At 52.2% G+C, this 21991-nt stretch overlaps 1 protein-coding gene across 13 annotated transcripts in view; it reads right to left on the bottom strand.

Moving 5' to 3' along the window:
* Window positions 1-13938: 13938 nt before the first annotated feature.
* The window catches only part of C4H10orf71 (chromosome 4 C10orf71 homolog), a 51402-nt gene continuing 43349 nt past the window's right edge, over window positions 13939-21991 (bottom strand). For all 13 annotated transcript variants that reach the window (XM_044942419.2, XM_044942418.2, XM_044942423.2 and 10 more), the window contains one exon: window positions 13939-19070. In XM_044942419.2, the coding sequence (XP_044798354.2) occupies window positions 14622-18926 (4305 nt within the window). In that variant the 5' untranslated portion in view covers window positions 18927-19070 and the 3' untranslated portion in view covers window positions 13939-14621. The remainder of the gene's footprint in view (window positions 19071-21991) is intronic.

The following is a 21991-nucleotide window of genomic DNA, read 5'->3' as shown; positions in this document are numbered from 1 at the left end:
GAGGTGTGTGGGTAGGTGGTGAAAAGAGGATAAGATGTGGAAGAAAGTGTGCGCAGTTACAAGGGCTTTTGGGATCCTTGCATCCCATCTTTGGGGCCCACTGAGGCAGTGTGCCTCCCTGGCTCTGCTAGTTTCTGGAGCCCTGGCTCCGCCCTTCCTTCAGTTTAAGTGGTCATCAGTTACTCATGGAAATGGGGGGCACATCCACTCTCTTGCTTTCGATAATGTCCATATCTCCTTCTCTAGAGGTCTATTCTGAGCTGGCTCCCCGGCGCTGGTCCTTCTGACCTCCTTCCTCCCAGGAGCCAGGCAGAACAGTGTGATGGAGCCCTGAGGGCAGAGGGGCCCACTGCCATCCACACTGGGCTGGCTTGTTCCTGTCCTGAACAGATGCTCTCTTGCTGGGCTCTTGTTTCTCCATGGGCCACCCCTTCTCATGGGGGCAGGGGTGATGGGCATGGGTGGAGGAATGCTGAGAGACAAGACAGTGGGTGCTGGACAGCTGGAACAGGACTTCTGACCACACGTCACTGCCCCACTTTCTGTAAGGATCCTCTTCACCTTCCCTATTTTTTGTATCTGCATCACTATGTTTAATTGGGGAATTCAGGAGCCAGTGTGGGGTTGACATGTATCCCCAAATTCCTCGTCACTTTCTCAGCATGTTGTTCTGCTGGAGGAGATGCAAACACAGCTTGGGAGAAAACATTTCCCCTCCTTTCCCTCCTTCCTTCCCTCCCTCCTTCCTTTCACCTTCTTTGGCTCTGTACTTCCTCTGAGCCTGCAGGCCCCTCTGCCTCTCAGTCCCATCTTGTCACCATCCCCCCACATCCACTCTCCCACATGGATGGGTATGGCAAGCACTTTATGAATGACCCCCAGTGATCTCTGAAAGTGAAAGTTTTAGTCACTCAGTTGTGTCTGACTGTTGGTGACCCTATGGACCGCAGCCCAACAGGCTCCTCCATCCATGGGATTCTCTAGGCAAGAATACTGGAGTCAGTTGCCGTTCCCTTTTCCAGAGGAATTTCCCAACCCAGGTATCAAACCTGGGCCTCCTGCATTGCAGGCAGATTCTTTACCATCTGAGCCACCAGGGAAGCCCAATGATCCCTGCCTCCTGTGTAATCCCCTTCCCTGGAGTGTGGACTGCATACACTAACTCGTTTCAAAAGAATAGGAGAAATTGTGGGGTGTGGCTTCCCAGGTTAGGCTATGAAAAGATGGCAGCTCCCATCTCGGGGACTGCTGACTGTGGGGCTTGGGAATGCCAGTGAGGGAATGGAGAGGCCACCCTGTGAAGAAGGCCATGTGGTGAGAGACCAAGAGAGGCCAACAGCTGGGAGGACCAGAGGCCCCCCGCCCCCGGAAAGCTTGGAGAGACCCTTCCCCAGCAGCTGTCAGATGAGACTGCACCCCTGGCTGAAGCTCGATGGCAACATTGAGCCAGGCCAATTCTTAACTCACGGAATGGTGAGATAGTAAATGTTTTAAGTTGCTTAATTTGGGGATAATTTGTTATGTAACAATTGGAGTGAAAGTTTTGAAAGTGTTAGTTGCTCACTCGTGTCTGACTTTTTGCGACCCCGTGAACCTGTCAGGCTCCTCTGTCTGTGGGATTTCCCAGGCGAGATTACCGGACTGGGTTGCCATTTCCTTCTCCAAGGGATCTTCACAACCCAGGGATCGAACCCAGTTTTCCTGCATTGTAGGTGGATTCTTTACCGTTGAGCCACCAGGGAAGCCCATATAAGAGGGGAGATATTGAAATCTGGAATGGAGGAGCTGGGCCCAGGCATGAGTCAGCAGTAGAGACTGAGGGAGCTGTGCCTGTCCCCAGGATGGAAAGAAACAGAGGGTATGCCTTCCCCAGGCCGGGGCACCATCTGGCAGCCTCACCAGTCTCAGGGAGCTCACGATAGGGCTCATTGCCAAGGTTGAGGGGTGGTGGGAGACTTTATTGGGGTGGGGGAGGCTGGGGTCTCCTTTCCTTTCATTATCTACTGAGCTCAATGTCTATTTTATTAATAATACATGCCTAGTGATGATGTCTATGAATGAATGCTTGTCTCCCAAGCATAATTGTTCTGTTGGGCAGCCCTCCTGTAGATTTATCATTGTCTTTCATCTTTATTTAGCAGTTTTATTGCCAGTGATTAGTAATGGCAGCAGTTGGAATCCCTCTTTATGGGGAAGATTCCTCTCTGTTTACTGGTGGGATGAATTAGGAATGAGGAGGTTTGTGGGTGCAGGAGCCTATCCCCTTCTTGGCCCGCCTCACCCAGCAGCCCAGGTCCCCTGGTGCCTCCAACATCTTGGGTTGCCTCCCTTCCTAGCTCAGACACACCTGCAGGCTCAGCTCAGCCTCATCGTTACCAGGGACTCTGGGAGAAGGGAGTCTGGGGATCTCTTCATGCTTTCCTCTCCCCAATCTCACCTAGGGAAACTTGGCATCCTGTCACCCTCTGAGCCTCTGAGCATCCCTCTCTGCCTAATCCCAGCACCATCTTCTAACCCCACATTCTTAGGAGACTTTGGAAGCTGGGGAGAGGCCCAGTAGCAGACCTGGGGGTAAGCGTCATTTGCTGCATAGACAGCCCCGCAGTCTAAGGCTCCTCATTGCCTGTCTCGCTATTGCTGCCCGCCCAACCTGGGTCCCAGGAGCGGAGCTTCCTGACTCTGGGTGAGCCTGGCCTTCTGCTGCAGTGTCCCCACATGGCACCTCTGCCTCTGGGCCTCGCCCGAAGCCTGCAGACCCCAGGACTAAGCCCCAGGCTGTGGGACTCTCATCTGCAGTATGGCCTGCTGAGGCATGGTGCATCTCTGTGCCTGTTCTCTGTCTGACTGCTGAGAGCTAAACAGACCATAAAGTGAGCCCCTCTTGTTCCTCTGAAGGTCTGTGTAGGGCTTCAGTGACGAGGCTGGTTGGCAGGGATGGGTTTGTGGGGAGGAGCATGTTTCTGTGGATGGATGGAGTTACTTCTGCTTGGGGGAGGGAGTGGAGGAGCCAGGTTGGGGTGCTCTGCTTTCAGGACCCTTCCCCACCCTTCCCGTACACTTGCAGGCTGGACAGTGTGGCTGGGCTCTCCCTTGGGGATCCATGGTGTTGGAAAAGCAGCTCTTTGCAGTGGGCTTTGTGGGAGCACAGACCTGGGGTTTGGATCTCAGCTCTGCTCTGCGTGTGTGTGTGTCCTGACCTGTCTGGCTTCGGGGTTTTCTTCAGTACAATGGCGATCATAATAGCCTACCTGAAAGGCACTCACCAGGCTCCTAAAAAGTGAGCCCAGCCCTTTGAAGTAAGGCGGGTTGGCTGCCAGAGCTTGTACCTGGCAAGGTTTCCTTTCTGCTCTCTTCCTGGCCAGCCACCTCCTCCTGAGGGGTCTGTCTCCTTTAACCCAAGCACAGCACTCCATCTTCCTCTGTCCTCTCTAGCACAGTGGAGCACAGAGGATCCAGCTGGGAGGTTCCATTGTTTTGCTGATCTCTTGCTGAGTGACAAATCAGCTTAAAATCAGTGGCTTAAGGTGCTGATGCTTTATTACGTCTCATGGGTTCAGTGGGTCAGGAAGTTGAGAACAGCTTGCCTGGTGGCTCTGGCTCTGGATTTTTCATGTGGTTGCCCTGGGACAGGGGCTGTGGCTGGAAGGACCCACATTTTCCCCCATGACTGACATCAGGAAAGCTCCTCGACTTAGAAATAGCTGTGGTCATCATAGGCATTTGGACTGACTCTGTGGCCTCCCCCACTGGCCAGCCAGGGGGTGGTGGTCCAGCAGGGATGCAGCTTCATCCCGGGGTCCCACAGAGGGTGCTGAGCCTCCTGTCTGAGCAGTCCATGGGCACAAGCAGGGACAGGAAGCTCTCATTCCTCTGTCCTTCTGACAGTTCTCCCACGGACCCTGCAGAGGTCCAGCCTTTGTTTTTCCACCCGGCTGTGACTGTGGCCTTCCCATCCTGCCCGGGCTTGGCTGCCCGCAGGCCCTGCTGGCCTGTTAAGGTGTCCCGACCTCTTTTTTGGACTGCAAGGCGCCTTGGACTTTGCTTCGTGGTTGGAGGTCTACCTCCTGATGCTCATATCCAGACTCCTGGCTGTTACTTCCTGTATGCATTTGGGAGCTTTGTCACTTCCCTCAGCCCTGTCCCTCTTGGTGCAGGGGCTTCGGACAGGCTCTGACAGGCCTCTGTTCTCAGGGAGAGGGTCGTCCTGACTGTGCCCGTGGGCCCGTGCCAGGGCTCCAAGCAGACAAGCCTTCCCTTCCCTCCTTCACTCCCAGAGGCCATGACGATTCCTGCCAGGCTTGCTTCTAGGATTCTGGTCTTGGACTTGGCACAAGGAGGGAGGAGCAACTTTTTTCCAATTAAGCTGCATTTGCTTTGTCAACTGAATCCAATTCCCCTTTAGTCCCTCAGTCTAGGAATTATCCTCTATTAAACTTGGCCTGAACTGCAGCTGCAGCAAAATCAGGAGCCGTCCCCCAGGTACCAGGAGGCCCTGTGTTCCTGGAGGTTTTCCTCTTGCAGCGTTTTCAGGCCTGCTTGGTGAGAGGAAACCCACAAACAATGACATCCTCAGCATTCGGGAATGGGAGATGTGGGTGCGGTGAGCAAGACCCCTCACCCAGCCTGGAGCTGGCTACTGCCAAGCCCTGAGTCTGTAAGGCCACCCACAGACCTCTACTAAGCAGTGAGGGGCTGTGGTCCCAGGAACCAGGCTGATGAGCACGTAGTGGGTGCTGGGCAACGGGTAGGTGCTTTCTGCATACTAAAGCACCAATCTTCATTACCGTCATAGGAGCCTGGAATTAGAATGGTCTCCACTTTACAGATAAAGATACTGAGGGTCAGAGTGGACTGCTCAGTCACCAAATGTGAAACAAGGGAAAAATGAAGTAGCACCTCCATGGCCACAACATAAAAGAGAGATGATTAACCATGATCTCTTGTTTTACAGCATACCTAAGAAACCTCAGATGAGGAAGCAGCCTGCTAATGACTTTCTTCCAGTCCACCTGCGCAGATGCTCTGAGGGACCAGAATAACCCATCAGTGAACTTTGGATGTCACAGGCTAAAAATCTACCACATGTAACACACAGAACCCTCCTGAATGTGTACTGTGTCCCATGAAGAGATAGGAAAAACAGTCATGCCTGCACAGAGGACTCTTGAAACTTCCCTTTACCCCTCCAAGAGGCATTGCTTAGCTCCGACTCCCTCCTATTCCCTACTCTCACGATAAATGCCCTACTCAAAAAGCTGATGGGAGAGACAGAGCTGAGCTTTGCCTCCTGTCTCCTTGCTTGGCCTCCCTGTAATAAAGGCTTTCGTCTCTACAAAAGACTGTTGTTTTGGTGTTTGGTCTTTCTGTTACGAGCCCACTTGCTCGACTACAAGTGGGCCAGTGGGCGTGTGAACCCTGATTCCAGGCCTGACCCTTAGCTCCGGACAGATGGGGGCCTCTTGTCAGCAGTGCCTGGGAGGTACCTCTGTGGGGTGGGCACAGGTGGTGGTTTGCCCCTCTGCTTGTGTGCCTGGCAAGTCTGCAGGGCCCCCTTTCCTGGGGAGGGGGTGGGAGCGGGCACCTTCCATCTTCCCTCAGACTGCTTGACTGAGGAAGGCCAGATATATACAGCTCACAGGACATCTTGACTCACTGTCAAGGGGGACATCGAGCCACTCCCACATTCCTGACCCACAATATCACAAGAAAATAAAGGTTTGTTGTTTTAAACTATGAATTTTCTAAAAAGTTTTTGTTTTGTGTTATTTCATTATACAGTAATAGATAACTCACACAGTGTTTGTACCAAGTTCTAGTCTCGCAAGCAGTGTGTGAGGATTCTCATGGCACTGTATCCTTGGTAACACTTGGGATTGTCAGAATGTTTAATTTTGTCCATCTGTTGGATAATGCTACCCATTTCACTGTGGCTCTGTTATTAGACTCATATAGTTAGGATCGTTATGTCTTCTTGATTAATTGGCCTTTTTACCGTTATGAAGTGTCTCTGTTTACTCCTTATTCTAATTTGATTGATAATAACTAATTCAGTTTCATTTAAATTTTTTTCTTCTGTGGCTTGATCTTATTGCTGTGAATATTTAGCCAGTAAGAGTCATCTGTGTTTCTGTGTGTGGTTTAAGTTTATTCATACTTCTTTCTATATGATATTCAGTTATAGGAATATTTCATATTTTATATGAAATTGAACTATAATTGATTGAACTATAATTTAGTTCAATTGATTTATTGAACTCTATTATAACTCTATTGATTTATAATTTATTTTATTTTACCCTAATTTTTGTCTCTATGAAAACCTTGTTTTGTACTAAGAGAAGACAGAGGTGTCCAATGTCTTTGGAGGGACACATATTTTCTGATTTGCTGGATTCCCTGCTCAAGCAGCAAAGAGAAGGGAGTTGTACTGAGAGTTACTTTAGACCAAGGCCACCAATATGAGCTCATCTTTACTTACAAAAACCCTTTCTCTTAGCATCTTCTGCCAATAGCCTGGGGGTTCAGATTAGATTCAAGTATGCTGTAGACATTTTTGGAGAGGATCGAATATGGCTTCTCTTTCCCTCCTGGCTTCTGGTGGCTTCTGCCTTGTCCCTCTGCCCATCTGCCATGCCAAGGATAAGACCTAAAGGTCTCCCCAGGGGTGGATTCCCCGTCAGCAAAGATAATGTGGTCAGGGTTCCTTTAGCAAATGTGCTTAGCTGAGATCAGCTAGTATTAAATTTTTGAAGCCCCAAGAACATGCTCAAAAGGAAGTTGTTGGAACTTTTGGGAATATGAAAAATCTCTTCGTGGCTGGTTTGACTTCCTATCAACCTTCAGAGTTACCTTGTTTCAAAAACTCGTAGAGAAATTCACCAAGAGGTGAGGATGTCAAACAATGTTTCCTCTAGAATTTTCTAAAGCTCTTCCATGCTTGATAATTTTCAAATTCTACTTAACAGAGTTAAAATGGATGTGTGGACACCTTAGGTGGTGATGCTGTTTACCTTTTAGAGCCACTTAATTTTCTTGTAATAAATTAGTTTCTCTGTCTATGGAACTACAGTTAGTTTCATTGGATTGAGGGGAAATGAGAAGAAAGAAAACCAGCGGAAACTATCCTTCTTGTCTTGAAGGAGAGCACCTTTGATTTTTTTTTAGGTGACTTACAGGTTAAACCCACATGTGTACTAACCTGGCCTTAACCACTTGGCAGCCAGACATGATGAAATACTTCAGAAGACTGTGGTCTGATGCCGAGTCCTCCCTGTATCAATAAATAGAATTCAGAAACACTCACCACTTTCACTTAATGCGGTTTGTCTAATGTCCTCATCACTTTAGCGCCACGAGACCAGAGAATAACTTGGTTCTGACTTGGGTTTTGGATGTTGTCGTCAGTCCTGGACAAGCCTTTTGGCCCCCTTTTGTTGGCAGGCCTGGAATTTCTCATCAAAGAACATTAGCTAAATGTGAATGCCGACTTATGTGTTACATTGTGGAGCATCTGTTCCTGGGCCTTGGGGTCCTGAGACCCCATTTGTGGGGCCACAGTCTCCTTCCTTGGCTGCCCATATCACAGGAGAGGGGCAGAAGAATGCCTGCTCTGGCGTGGCAGTGGCTTAACTCTTCTAGTTGGTATTAACAATCTGGAAAGTGAGGAAAGAAGATCAAAATGGCATTGATTGCATCTCCCAAAATATTTTTTATAGAATTTTGAAGAAGAATTCCATGGAGTTTCAGTGATGTTTACCTGTGGCCTACCTTGGACCTGGCACCATGCTAGCTGCTGGGGATGCAGTGAGAATGTGGACAGGCAAGATCCCTCCCTCCAAACCTGATGGTTGGGTGGGCAAGAAAGACAGACAGGCAATTATAATATGGGCTGTGGTGGGGAAGTACAACATGCTCATGCTTGGAAAATGAGGTGCACGGTGAGGAGCTGGGGCATCAGGGGTGTCCTTCTAGAGAAGAAGGGGTCTAGGGGAGGACCCCAGGGCAGGAATGGACAAGCGCAGGTGGGTGGGGAGGGGCTGAGGGTCCAGAGGGTGCAGGGAGAGGGTGAGCGTGGAGAGGGAAGGGAGGCTGGGAGAGAGGGCTCCAGTTGTCTCTTGTTGTGTAATAAGCTACTCTGAAACTTGGCGGCTCCAAACGACAGCACTCACTATTTTAGCGTCTCTCCCAGTTTTGTGCCTCGGGAATCTGGGAATGGCTTGGTAAGGTGGTTCTGGCTTGGACAGCCAGAGGCTGGAGCTGAAACAGGAGGGCGGGGCTCTCTCTCTCTTCCTGTTATCATCTCAGGGTTTTTCTAAGCCATCTTGATGTGGGCCAGGGTGGGCTTTTCAATAGCAGAGTGACCCAGTACGTAGACTGCTCTGTGGGAGCTGGGGACTCACAGAGCGCTCGTTCCAGGGAACCTGTGGAAGTGGCATGGTGCCCTCTGGCTTGGCCTTGAACTCACACACCAACTCCACTCTGCTGGGCACAGGTCGGTGGGCAGGGCCAAAGAGTGTGCAGAGGGGCTGGGAATGGCCCATATGACCAACTCACAGAAGCTCAAGGTGGTGGGAGTCCAAGGGAGCTGTGGGAACAGGCAGGAGATGAAGCTGGAAAGACTGGGGTCCCGCAGCATGGGGTAGCCTTGCACACCCTGCTCTGGAGCCCGACTGTTTATTGGGGTGAGCAGGGAGCCCTGGGGTATTAGGTGGGACCTTGGGCTACCTGAGGGGAGTGGTGGTTTGGAAGGGAGTCGTGTTGGGAGTGGTGGCAGTGAGGGGACTCTGAGAGGGGGTGAGGGGTGGTGGGGTGCAGATGGCTGATGCGTTGATAGATATCTGGAGGTAGAAGCGACAGATTTGGGGTCTGACTGAATTGGGGGCAGGAGACTGAGAGCAGTGGGGACAGCGACCAGAACTGTGGCTTAGCCACCAGGGGAAGCATGGGCTGCTGAGCGTGGGAGCCAGGAAGATGAGGACCTGTTTGGGAGGCAGGACCCGGGAGCTTCCTCTTCCTTCATCTTCTTCTGTGGAGTCATGTGTAGTGGATCTGCCAACTCCAACCCAGCGCTGGGGCCTCAGGGTTAGTGGGATGTTTGTGCTGGTCAGTAGCTTTTTTTTGGTTTTGTTTTCCAAAATTTAAATACCATAAGATTTACCATTTTAACCACTTTTAAGTGTACATTAAGTACACTCACCACCATTCAACTCTAGCCATTTTTTGACCTTTTCCAACCGGAACTCTGTACCCATTAAACATCAGCTCCCCACCCATCCCACCCCCTCCCCAGTCCCTGGCAATCGGCATTCTACTTTCTGTCTCTAGGAGTCTGACTACTCGGGTGCCTCATTAACGTGGGAGCATGAAGTGCTGGTCCTCCTGGCTCATTGTACTCAGCTTAACGTCCTCAACGTTTACCCATGTAGTAGCACGTGTCAGGATTCCCTCCTTTAAAGGCGGAATAATACTCAGTTGTATGTCTATAGCACATTTTGTTTGTGTATCTGTTGACTAGCATTTGGATTGGTTCCACCTTTTGGATAATGTGAATAATGCTGCTCTGAATCCGGGTATACAAATATCTTTTGGAGATCTGTATACTTTCGATTCTTTCGTACAGGGGAATGAAATGTTCAGGCGACATAGTGGTTCTGTTTAACTTTTTGAGGACCTGCCTTCACTGCCTTCACAGCAGCTGCACAATTTTACATTGCCACCAGTAATACATAAAGTCTTGAATTTTTCCCACATCCTCATCAACACTTGTTTTCTGTTTTTTTAATGTTATAGTCACTCTCCTAATGGGTCTGAAGTGACACCACATTATGGCTTTGATTTGACTGTGCCCAGTGATTAGTGATATTGAACATTGGTCAAAAGGTTTCCAACAGAAAGGATCCATCCTCTGGGAAGTTGGCAAAGTTGGCAATGGAAGTGTAGTTAACATGTGTGGATCAGGACAGATGCGGAGGCCGTTTGAAATCAGACTTCCCTGTGCAGTGGGTCACCTGGCTGGATGGAGGGCTCTCGGATATATTCCTAACACAGATACATGATGGGGTATCAGTGCAAGGAAGACCAGAGACGGGGCTTCACTGACGCCAGTGATGTGGAAGGACCATATAAGACAATTGTGTCCACCGAGAGCGTGTTTGTTATCTGGGCCGAAAGGCTTTCCACGTGCATAGAGCTCAGATTTTGCCCTGACCTCCCCTCATTTATATGCAATTATTTCACTCATTTGAAAGCATTCATGTGAGTGAAAGCATTCTCTGATGTGGCCAACCTCTGCGTAGACTTTGATTCATGACACTGGCATGCTGCAGCCCCACATGTAATCCGGGGTCTCAAAAGCTGGCATTAGGTCCCTTTTGGCTTCCGCATCCATCCCAGTCTCGGGAGAGGGGCCATCAGCTTCTACTGAGCATCTCTAGCGACACTGAGCTGAGTTCTCCCCAGGCTACTCGTGCCAAATGCGGAGTCAGCTGTCGCCATTAGAGACGCCTTTCTCAGTCAGTGTGAGTCAGCACCCCCTCAGCTCCCACCCAGACATGTAGCTTTCTCTTCCTTCACCCACAGTTATATTGAAAGACAAGAAGCTTTCAACTTGTTTCCCCTAAATCTTCTCCTTTCCAGCCCAAACAGGGGCTGCTAGCACTCCTCAAAGTCTGACGTGCAAACGAATCACTGGGGAATCTTTTGGAGATGCAGATGGAGACTGGATTTCTAACAAGTGCCCTGCTCTTGTGGAGGTTCCTGGTCCGTGGACCACACTTAGAGACACATGACTGAGGGTTTGAGTGCCTACCCCAAAGTGAGAGAGCTGGGCGTGTGAGTGGGCTCCTCACTCCGTGGCTATTGACGGTGGGAAATTGCTCCACATCTCCGTGCTCTGCTTCCCTTTCGCCAGTGAAGCTAATGACGGTCCCTCTCGTAGGTTGGTGGTGAGGTCTGAGGCCAAGCTCAAGGCTCCTCTGTCAGGGGCTGGCACAGCCTGTGTGACGGACATTGTGAGCTCTTGTCATTCTCCACTGAAGAGCCCCGGGACCTTTGCTCATTCCCTCAACGTGCTCCGCATTCTTGTTCCTCCCTGGGAGACGCCTGGAAGGGCCGCCGTCACAGTAAAGGGGCAGCACACTGGACGGAAGACGCAGGCCTGGCCGTTACCTACAGCTTCCGTAAACAACATGTTCCCCATTCTCACCACTATTCTATTAAACAGATTGGGAGAAATAGTGCTTTTTCTGGGCAACTCAGGCGAGTGAAGCATCAGTTCAGAAGCTGATGAATGTATCAGTTCAGTTCAGTTGCTCAGTCGTGTCCTACTCTTTGTGACCCCACGGACTGCACCACACCAGGCTTCCCTGTCCATCACCAACTCCTGGCGTTTACTCAAACTCATGTCCATCAAGTCGGAGATGCCATCCAACTATATCAGCAAAGGTCTATTCTACCAGGCTACACTCGGCTCTGTGCTCACGCCGATTAGAAATGCTAGTGAACAACTAGTTAAAGTGAAGTGAAGTCGCTCAGTCGTGTCCGACTCTTTGCGACCCCATGGACTGTAGCCTATCAGGCTCCTCCGTCCATGGGATTTTCCAGGCAAGAGTGCTGGAGTGGATTGCCATTTCCTTCTCCACGGGATCTTCCTGACCCAGGAATCAAACCTGGGTCTCCCACATTGTAGGCAGATGCTTTACCGTCTGAGCCACCAGGGAAGCTCTGAACAACTAGCTAAGCCAGTACACTTTGATATGGCAAGACACATGGATTAGTATTTAATACTTGTCTATCTTTGTTTGATAGATCAAAGATGGGGAAATTCTTGTTTCCTCATAAGCTGATGCACCGCTTTGTACTTCCTGGCTCCGATCAGGTGTCATTCCCACAGAAGTCCCCTTTTCCCTCCAGGCTGAGCCAGATGCCCTTCAGACCACCATGCTAAATCCCTTACCATGTGGGCTTGTCTTTCTTCTCTGTCAGATTTGAATTCCCTGGCACAGAGATCGGATCTCATTGTCATGGTATCTTTGGTGCCCAGTGAAACACCTGGCACAGAGCAGAATCTCTGGAAATGTAATGAGAGGGAGGAAAGAAAAGAATAAAAAAGGATAAGAGTGAGGGATGAGGGGAGGAAGGAAGGAGGCAGGAGTAACTGCCCCCAACCCCACGCAGAAACAGAAAGGAATCTACCTGCAAATGAGCTGGTCCTTACTGTCTCTGGAGGCATTATCTGCTTCTAAGCAACTTAGGTACTTTGCTGTGAGTGCTGGAGGCCTTCCATCCAGCTGACTTGCTGGGGGGCCAGATGCCCAAGGAAGGAATCCTTACTCTAGATTTGTGAGTGGATGCTGCATTCGGGCAGACACCCTTTCCTCTTCTACATCCACAGGGGCAGAGAGGACTGGGAGCTGCTCTTGGTCTCTGGGAGCTACTCTTGATCTCTAAGCATCTATCTTTATGGTTTCAGCTCTATCAATGGCCCTGCTCACATTGCTCCTCAGACAGAAAGTGACTGGAGTCCAAACGTGTGTCTGCATTCAGTTGCTTCAGTGGTGTCCAACCCTTTTGACCCTACGGACTGTCGTCTGCCAGCCTCCTCTGTGCATGGGGATCTCCAGGCAAGAATACTGGAGTGGCCTTCTGGTATTCCAGTATTCTAGAAGTGCCCTCCGCTAGAGGACCTTCTCAACGCAGGGATCAAACCGGCATCTCGCACATCTCCCGCATTGCAGGAGGATTCTTTACCACTGAGCCACTGGGGAAGCCCGGTGCCCAAATTTGAATGCTCCTTATATAAAGTACATTTTTCTTTGTGGGGACACGGTTACTGTAACTATGGTTATTTTTTAAGTGGGGGACTCTTGTTAGGTAATTCTTTTCCTGAGTCCTAAGAATTTTGAAATGAGATACTATCTTTCCTGTTTGAGTAAGATGGAAAACAGGTGAGAGCATGCTTGTGATTTGTTGGCAGAGCCAAGACACAACTTTGTTCTCTTCACTGGCATCCCAGTGAGTGACTCGTGGGAACTGGATTTCTCAGACAACGGCCTGCCTGAGTTCCGGGCTAACCAACCAGCTGACTCACAGGTGTAGACAAGGCTCCTGGCATTGGGCTGCGGCCGGGGGGCTTGTGGAGCATTTTTACAATGAAATTCAGGTGCGATTGCACTTTTGTGGAAAACAAGCAGGTATATAAAACTCTGAGTCCAAATCACAACCCAGAATATGTTTAAAGACCCAGTATCTGTGTGAGTCTGGGACACGGTGAGCTGGGGGCCTCCCCATCTTCCCAGCCTAGAAATGGCATGTTTGCTAAAAGGTCCAGGGCAATGCAGTCTGTGTGGTCCCCTGGGACGTGAGCAGTGCTGTCCCGACAGCTGCCCCTTCCAAACGAGAACGAAGGCACTCTAGCCCCCATCTTTCCCACAGCGCAAAAATTAAGAAGCTTCCTCGGAAGCCCCGGGTAGAGGCCCACAAGGCTGGCCTGCTTCTTTCCCAACACCTTGTCCACAGTGGGCATCGGCTTACAGACCCTCACTGCTCTCAGCGGTGCAGAGGCGGCCGCTGCACCCTGTCACCCTGAATTGATTCAGTCTTTCCTCCAAATCCCAGAGGGACTCGGGAGGACTGTGATCTCCTTTTGAGCGCAGGGCACAGGTACCCGTGATTACATCGGGACTGTCAGGGCCTGACTTGGGTCCTAGTCATCCTTGGTGGTGGGTAGGATCTCCCTCATCTTTGCTGCCCAGTGCTAGGGGAGAGCCTGGCCCGAGAAGGCGGGGACACCGGGACTGTGGTGGGTGAGTGCTGAGGCCACTCTGCTCCGAGTGGAGACCCTGGGTAGCTGCCCAATCGTGTTGGCAAGCCTGGAGGGCACGACTGTTTACTCACCAGCACAGACCTGTCACTGCCACAGAGGAAAGATAAGAGTCCAGGGACAACGCCTCATCTGAAGACTTGTTTCACTTTTTACAAGATGATCAGAAAATAGCCTTCAGAGGAAAGTTTCTTCAGTAAAGAAAACCCATTCTATTCAAATAAATATTTCTGCAAGATTGCCTTGGGTTGCTCCTCAGCCGTTTCCCCCCTAAGGTGAGCCGGAAGAGCTGCTGGGTCTGAGCGAGGGTGGGGTGGGCCCTGTATGACCTGACCTAGAAGGGGATGTGCTGGGCGGTGTGTTGCCAGCCGGGGCTCAGCGGGGTACAGCGTTTCTGGGGGCCTTAGCTGTGCTCAGGCTGTGAGCCGGCCCTTGAGGAGGCGTGGGTGGGATGCTGAAGGGAAGGCTTGTTAGGAATCAGGCTGGATACACATGGGTGCCAGGGTCAGGGGAGAAGGACAGGGAGGCAGGGAGGGAGGGAGAAAGGAAGAGGAGTGGGTCCGGGATCCAGGAGCTCTGAAGGGACTCTGCTTATGTGAGCAAAGCAGCACCCTCCCAGGGAGGCGAGCCCCTCAGGTTGGGTTTGCTCAGGATCCCGGCTTCCTCACAAGTTTTAGGGATCTCAAACGGCTGAGTATGAGTTGATGTGTGTATGTGTGTGTGTGATTGTTCGGGGGGGGAGAGGGAAGTAGCTTTTCTGGTTTTGTTGTGGGGCCGGGGGCTGGTTTGTCCACTACGATTCTCAAGAAATGCCTTCTGTGGCAAAGTCCTCTAGGTCGTTGGTGGGGATGATGCCCAGGCTTGGAGCATCTCCCCCCTCCTGCCCTGCACTCTGTGGGGGCCCCTCGGGGCGCTGGCCTGCAGAGGGCTGGGTGGGGTTGCTGGGAGCCTCAGAGGGCAGCTGCAGGCCCGCCTCGTGGACGCTCTGGGGCCTGAGGCCGGCTGCCTCGGCGGTGTGAGGGCGCTGCCTTAGGAAGGTGGGGGCAGAGAGCTGAGAGGAGCAGCGCAGGGGCATCAGAGCCGTCACGGGCAGGGGCCGGAAGCCGGGGTACAGCACGTAGGGGGCAGCAAGGGCGTCCGGCGGGGTTGGCTCAGGGGACGCCCCCTCAGAGGATGGGATGGAGACCTTGACGTATTTGCCTGTCTCTGGGTCATAGAAGGTCTTGATTTTCACCTGGAGCGGCAGATCGAAGACAAAGTACTCTCCAGACTGGGGGTCCTGGAGGACCTTCTGGGTGGCAGGGTAAGGGGGCTGGGGTGTAAGGGACTGGGGCCCCCCAGGCCTCCTCTGGACGGGCTCTGAAAGGGCTGACACGGAGTGGCGGTGCGCGGGAGGGGGCAGGGCGCGGACCACGGGGAGCCTGGGCCGGGGCCTCTCTCCGGGGGACAGCGGCCTACGCTCTGAGTCCTCAGGGTTCAGCTTTTCTTCCCCGCGTTCTCCATGCTTCTCCTGTGGCTGGTCGATCTTTCTCCTCTTGCTTGCCAGCTTCTTTGCCCGCCGCAGGGCCTTCTCTGTTTTGGGCGGGACTGCAGGTGGCTTGCCAGCCGCCCTCTCCAGCTGAGCAGGAGGCTCTGGCTTCTCAAGGAGGCTAGCCGAGCTGGTGGCCACGTCCAGCAGTGAGCCTCTTGGAGAAAGCGTCCTGAGGTCTTCGGCTGATGGCTCCAGCTGGGGTTCGGAGCCAGGCTCCCACACAAGGGCATGCGTCAGGTCTTCCCTCCGGGCCACCCTGCCAGGGCTGGGGCTGGCCCAGGGGCTGCTGTGTGGAGGCTCCCCTGGCAGCAGGCCAGGCTCAGTAGGGGCCTGGGAAGCATCGTCCCAAATGCTGCTGGCAGCAGGGGAGCATGCACTATTCTCCTCCAGGGAGCTGGCATTGGCGGAAGCCGCCAGCTCACCAGTGACCCATCGTCTCCCTGGGGGCCCTGCTCTGGGGGTAGACAAAAAGTGACTATTGAAGCCTTGCACCTGCTCTTCCCAAAAAGTCCCCAGCTGCTGTTGGGGTAGCTGGTCTTCTGGGTCATCTTCCGGCAAAGTTATGGTAGGGATGCACCTTGGAGCGTCCAGCTTCACCGGGTCTGTTGAACCGCTCTTGCCATTGTTCACCATAACTTTCTGTGTGGCCTTTTGGGGTGGCTTCAGCCCCTGGCCCTCTCCTGTGAGTGGAGAAGATGGAACATACCACTTTGGGGCTGCCTGGGAGGTCTCCGACCTGGTGGCGCTGGGCACCCACTCTTGGTCCTCCAGCCCCTCACAGGCCACCCCCTTCACGTGTGTGCCCCGGGCACTGGTGGGTGTCAGCGTGCTGGGCATTTCCTGGCTCTCAGGGGCACAGAGACCAGCATCCCCGCCCCAGCCTGGCCTTGGCAGTTCTTCTTCTTTGTGGCCACTGCCCAGTGGGGACTCCGAGGACACGGACCTCAGGAGGGGCAGCATGATGGGTTTGATCACGGGGGTGGCCCTCAGGGTGTTGTCTTTAATTGCGAAGAGTATGTGCTTGTTTGAAGTGGAACCTGGTGAAGGGGCGAGGCCTCTGGCATGTGACAGAGCTGTATCTGACTTACTTCCCCCAGTCCCAGTGCGTCTGAAATCAGCTTCCTCCCTCGGCGCCTTCCTGGGGCTACCTCCTGGCAAACTTTCTTCTTCTGGCAAGGATTCCCGCTTGCTGTGCTCCCCCACGCACGCATTCCCATTACTCACGGCACCATACTCTAGCTCATCTTCCTGCATCACTTTCTCCTGCTCATCCTTCCGACCGTCACCTGCACTCATGTCGTTCCTGCCGTCTTCCTGCTGGGTCTCCATGAACCACGTCTTCTGCTGATCCTCAAATGAGGCGAAGGACTGATCCGAAGAGCTGGTGCTGAATTTGGCCTTACTTTTGAGGCCTGGCATAAAATCAGACTGGCTGTCACTATAAAACACATCTTCCTCCTCGGGAGAAAGGGGCCCTGGGGAGAATTTCCGGTTGAAGTTTGGATTCTGAAGTCCTGCCTGTCTCTCAGGTTCTGTCTCTTGAGAGATGGATCTCAAGAATCCATTCTCTAGGCCCGAGGTCTTTGGGGTCTCTGCAGCCTTCCCTGCCTCAGGGTCTTCACTGCAAAGCTTCAGGGACAGATGTTTCCTGCGGAGGCGTTGCCTGGAGTCTGAACGCCAGCCGGGCCTGGCATCATGCATCTCTGATTCTCCATTGGTATCGTCCTTCTCATAGTTGTTCCTGTTGGCAGCCTCGCCGTTGACACAGAAGGGGGCTTTGGTGATAGTTGATGGTGAGGTGGGAGTTAGGTAGTTGTCTGCAGAGGCTGCATCAGGGTCAGCTTTGGGGTCCTTCTGGGTACTGGTGAGTGGCACAGAAGGGCCGTCATCTAGTGTCTCCTTAGAGAACTCATCTGGAGGGTTTTCCTCGAGCCCATTGGGAAGGAGTCCACCGTTGCTCAGGGATTCTTGGTTGTCTCTGGTTTTCTCATCCAGGCCTTTCATGAGAGGCGAGGGACTGTATGTGCTTTTCACACGCTTCCGCACATCTTTGAGGTTGAACATCAGGCTGGGGGCTTTAGATTTGTAGCTGTCCCGGGACTGACATTCACTGGGATCCTTCTCTTGGTATCCATTTAGCTGTCCTGGGGGTGAAGGGGTTATCTCCGCTGGCTGGCTGTCAGACGATTCCAGGACCTGTTTGGTGGGTATGACAGGGGTCAGAAGCTTACTGATGTTGAAAGGAGGATCGTAATGCTCGTTGGGCTCCACAGGCATATCAAGGGCATCCTTTTCTGGAAACTGCGCCTGGGGATTGTGCTTTGTATACAAGGCTGGGCCTCTCCAGTTCGTCTGTTTCTTCTCTTCCAAAGCATCTTGCAGATTGTCTTTCCCTCCCTTGCCAGGCTTTGGTTTCCTCCAGGGGGCATGGGTCGGTTTCAACGGAGGAGGGTCAGCCTGTGAGCTGGAAGGTTTTTCTTCCATAGCAAATATCTGGGCTCCCAAATCCCTCGACACCCAGGTTCCAGATGTGGAGAGAGTCCCTGCAGCCATCTTGTTCTCTTCCTGACTGCAGTTGGCCCGGACATGGCAGGGGGAGGTTTTTTGCTCAGAGGCTGGGGGCTCTCTTAACAAGGGCGTGTCCTCATAACGCTTGAGAGCCTTGCTTTCTGGGACAGCGTCAGCAGCATCCTTTCTCTCGGGTAGCCTCGGCTGGTGGGCATTCCATGACTCAAAAGCACTGTTCTCGCTATGGAGAAAGGTCCCTTTGCGAGCCCACTCCTGGCCCCTTCCAGGCTCACTGGTGGCCGCCTTGTGGGCAGGAGAGGGGAACTTTGGCTCAAATGAATTGGCTGCATGTTCAGGTGTTGGCAGGAAGCTGTTGGGGCCATGACTGGCCATTTCGGGATTCCTGGGGGCTTCCTGCTCCCCGTGCTTCCGGCCAGGCTGGTGGCTGGCCTGATGGGTGCTGGAGACTTCAGCAGGCACCCTCCTGACAGTCAAAAAGGCAGAATCGAAGCAGAAGTTGACGCCGCTTTCTGGAAGAGGGGCAAATTTGGGGGGATTTTTGAGAGCTGGGGGCTTGCTGGTAGGAGGCCCGCTGTCACAGCGCTGGCTCTCCGTCCTGTCGAAAGATTTGATCAGAGATGACACTTTGGAAATAGGCTTGTTGCTGCTCCTCAGGCCAGAAACTGGCACTTCCAGTCGCCTCTGGGCTGGTGTCAGTGGGGAGCTGCTTTTGGGGTACTTCTCCTCCCCTTGAACGTACTTGGGCAGCTGTTGGAATGTGGCCGCCCAGCCTGCATGCTCAGTGCCTTGGGATGGTAACTGACTCCAGATGCCGCTTTTCCTGTGTGTGTGGCTCACCGTCCCCTGGTGAAAATTCCCAAACACCTGGCGGGTGATGTCCGGGGACAGGGCCAGGTCGGAGTCATGGAAGGACGCGTCCTCTGAGATGCACAAGCTCCGGAACGCGCGGTCCGTGAGGCTGCTCACCTCCTTGTCTGCGTCGTCCAGCACGCTGCCGATGCTTGAGGAGTCGCTGAAGCCGTCCATGCACTTCTTGCCCCCCTGCATCGTCCGCCAGCCAGGAAGCCTGTCCCCGTCAGCCAGTGGGTGCCTCTGGGTGTGATTTCAGAAGGGTTGGATGCAGCTCTCTTCCCACAAAACTAGAGCTTCCTGATGATCAAATGCAATTGCAAAGTGGGAATTTCTTTTTCTCTGCAAAGGGAAGAAGTGCAGGGTATGAATATGATACCCAACTTAGTGGCATCATATAAGATGACATGCTGCTGTGGGTGGGCAAGGGTGCCTGTGATGGTTGATTTTACGTGTCAGCCTGGCTGGACCATGATGCCCAGGTTTTGGCCAAATGCCAGTAAAGCAGTTTCTACTGCTTTAAAGGCCCACAATGTGAGTGGGCCTTGTCCACAAGGCTGAGAAACCCTGAGCAGTAGGCAATCCTACTTCTAGGCTTTGGACTGGACTTGCAACATCAACTCCCCCTCAGGTGTCCAGCATGTTGGCCTGCCTGCAGATATTAGACTTGCCAGCCCCATCATGACATGAGCCAGTTCCTTACAATAAGCTCCTTCTCCCTCCATGTACATATACATATGTATATACATATGTGTGTGTGTGTGTATGTGTGCATTTATGTATGTGTATATGTGTGTATGTACTGGTTCTGTTCCTCTGGAGAGCCCTGGCTAATACAGTGCCTCAAGTCCAGATGTGTCATTTTTGCAGAGAACTTCCCTGGCATCCCATGTTTCCTCCTCGCCGTCTGTCACAGTGCCTGGTTTATTTCCTCTGTGGTCCTGAGCACAGTCTAAAATAAAACGTACTTCTTTCTTGACCAGCCTCTGCTTAGCCTATAAGAACCAGGTGCTCAGGAGCCCCTAGACTGTCTGCTTGCTGACTGCCCTGGTCCCAGAGCCACCCCAAGCGGGCACAGACCCTACAGCCTGCCTCACCTGGGATTCTTCGCTCTCCAATGTGCCCTTGGGTGTGGCCAGCGGGAGGTGCTGGTAGGAGACTGGACTGAGGGGGACCCAGCAGGCCAGGCATTTCCGTCCCTCTGCTTGCTTCCTGCTCTGACTGTGGGTGGGGTCCAGGCAGTACTGCAGTCTTCTCTAACTACGGCCCCTCCCCGGGCTCTGATTCTCCCTGCTGCCCTTACCCGGCTGTCACTTCCCGAATGACTCCACCTCCTGGGGTCTCCCCCTTTCTGCCCACACCTCTGTTATAGCCCCTTCATTACATTCTCCTTCCTTTTAAAATTGTGGTGACGTACACAGGACACAATTTACTCTTCACCATTTTAAGTGTACGTTTCAATAGTATTAAGTGCTTCTATACTGTTGCGCAGTCATTACCACCATCCATCTGCAGAACTTTTTCATCTTGCAAAACTGAACTCCGTACCCATTGAATAATAACCCCCATTCTCTTCTCCCCAAACCCCTAGAAACTACCATTCTTTTATCTGTATCCACGAATTTGACTACTCTAAGGTACCTAATTTGAGTGGACTCGGACAGCATTTATCCTTTTGTGAGCAATTTATCACTTAGCATCATAGCCTTAAGGGTCATCCATGCTGTGACATGTGTCAGAATTTCCTTCCTTTTTCAGATAACGTTGCATTGTATGTATATGTCACATTTTGTTTATCCATTCATCTGTCAGTCGACACCGAGGTCGCTTCCACTTTTTGGCTGTTGTGAATAATGCTGCTATGAACATGGGTGTCTGAATGTCTGTTCAAGATCCTGCTTTCAATTTTGGGGGGCACATACTCAGGGATGGAATCGATGGGTCACATGGTCATTCTAGTTTTAATTTTTTGAGGAATCATTATACTATTTTCCGCATGAGCTGTGTCATTTTATACACCTGCCAACACTGCACAGGAGTTCCAATTTCTGTTTTTGTTTTTCCTGATAGTTGTGGTTGCGGTTGTTCAGTCACTCAGTTAGGTCCTGCTCTTTGCGACTCCATGGACTACAGCACGTCAGGCTTCCCTGCCCTTCACTCTCTTCTGGAGTTTGCTCAAACTCACATCCACTGAGTCGATGATGTCGTTGTTTTTTTTTACAGTAGCCATCCTAACATGCGTGAGGTGGTTCATTGCATTCCCTCCTGGATTCTTCGCGAGGATGCTGCTTCCTGACGGGGAGCCTGATCACTACCAGGGGTACATACCTCCGATGCCTAGAGCAGGCCTGGCCAGGGCCGGGGCGAGTATGTGAAACGTTAGATAAAATAGCAGGTATAGACCCTAGACTGGGCTCCAGTGGGGGACATTTGGACAGTGAACTTCTAGCAGGGTGCTGTGAGCCTCAACTGCCAGATGATACACTCACACAGCCTCCCCACTCATGTTAGCAGAGGAGGCTGGAGAGGCGGCACGCCCCTGCTAGCCTGGCCGGCCTGAACAGTAAGCACAGGGGCCTGAATAGGTCTGCTAGGGATGGAGGATGAAGATGCTCCATGAGAGTGGTAGGGCCGCAGGTCGGGAGTCCCAAATCCCATCCTGGCTCCTCACAGAAGGTCACCTACAAGGTGTCCCACAACGGCCGATGCCACCATGCTGGCAGCACAGATCTAATCCCAGAGGCCGGCCTTCCTCAGAGGTTTCTCCTCCTGTCTCTTGACCACAGCACTCTGGTAGGCTTCTAATGCTGATTTGTTGGCAGGCTGACTTCTTTTTATGAATGAAAGGGCTGAGTTGGGGCTGCCAGAGAAAGCAAAGGACCTCAAGTTCTAGTAAACTGGATGAGCTGATGAGGCGCCACTGACTGGACCTGGAAAAGACTGTCCTTATGTGCCTTGAAAATCGGCGCTCTTGCTCTCCAGAAAGAATAGTAAGTGCCATTTAGGAGGCACTTGAAAGGGGAGAGCTGCAGCCTAGCCCCCTCACCCGGCCTACCTCACCCCATCCCCACCCCCTGTTCCCTTGTCTACTTTGGCTCAAAAACCTGCAGAAGCTAATGCTCATGATTTCAGACCCCCACACAGCTACTTCTGACCACAGGGGTTGGAAGCATTCTGATGTCTGGGGAAATGATTGCCTTTCTGATCAAAGGAACGATCCCCATTGTCTCCACTCTCTTGGTGCCCTTTCTTCTTGCTTTATT

Source organism: Bubalus bubalis, chromosome 4, assembly GCF_019923935.1.
Source record: "Bubalus bubalis isolate 160015118507 breed Murrah chromosome 4, NDDB_SH_1, whole genome shotgun sequence".
Taxonomy (NCBI): domain Eukaryota; kingdom Metazoa; phylum Chordata; class Mammalia; order Artiodactyla; family Bovidae; genus Bubalus; species Bubalus bubalis.
This window is presented reverse-complemented; position numbering and strand designations above follow the sequence as displayed.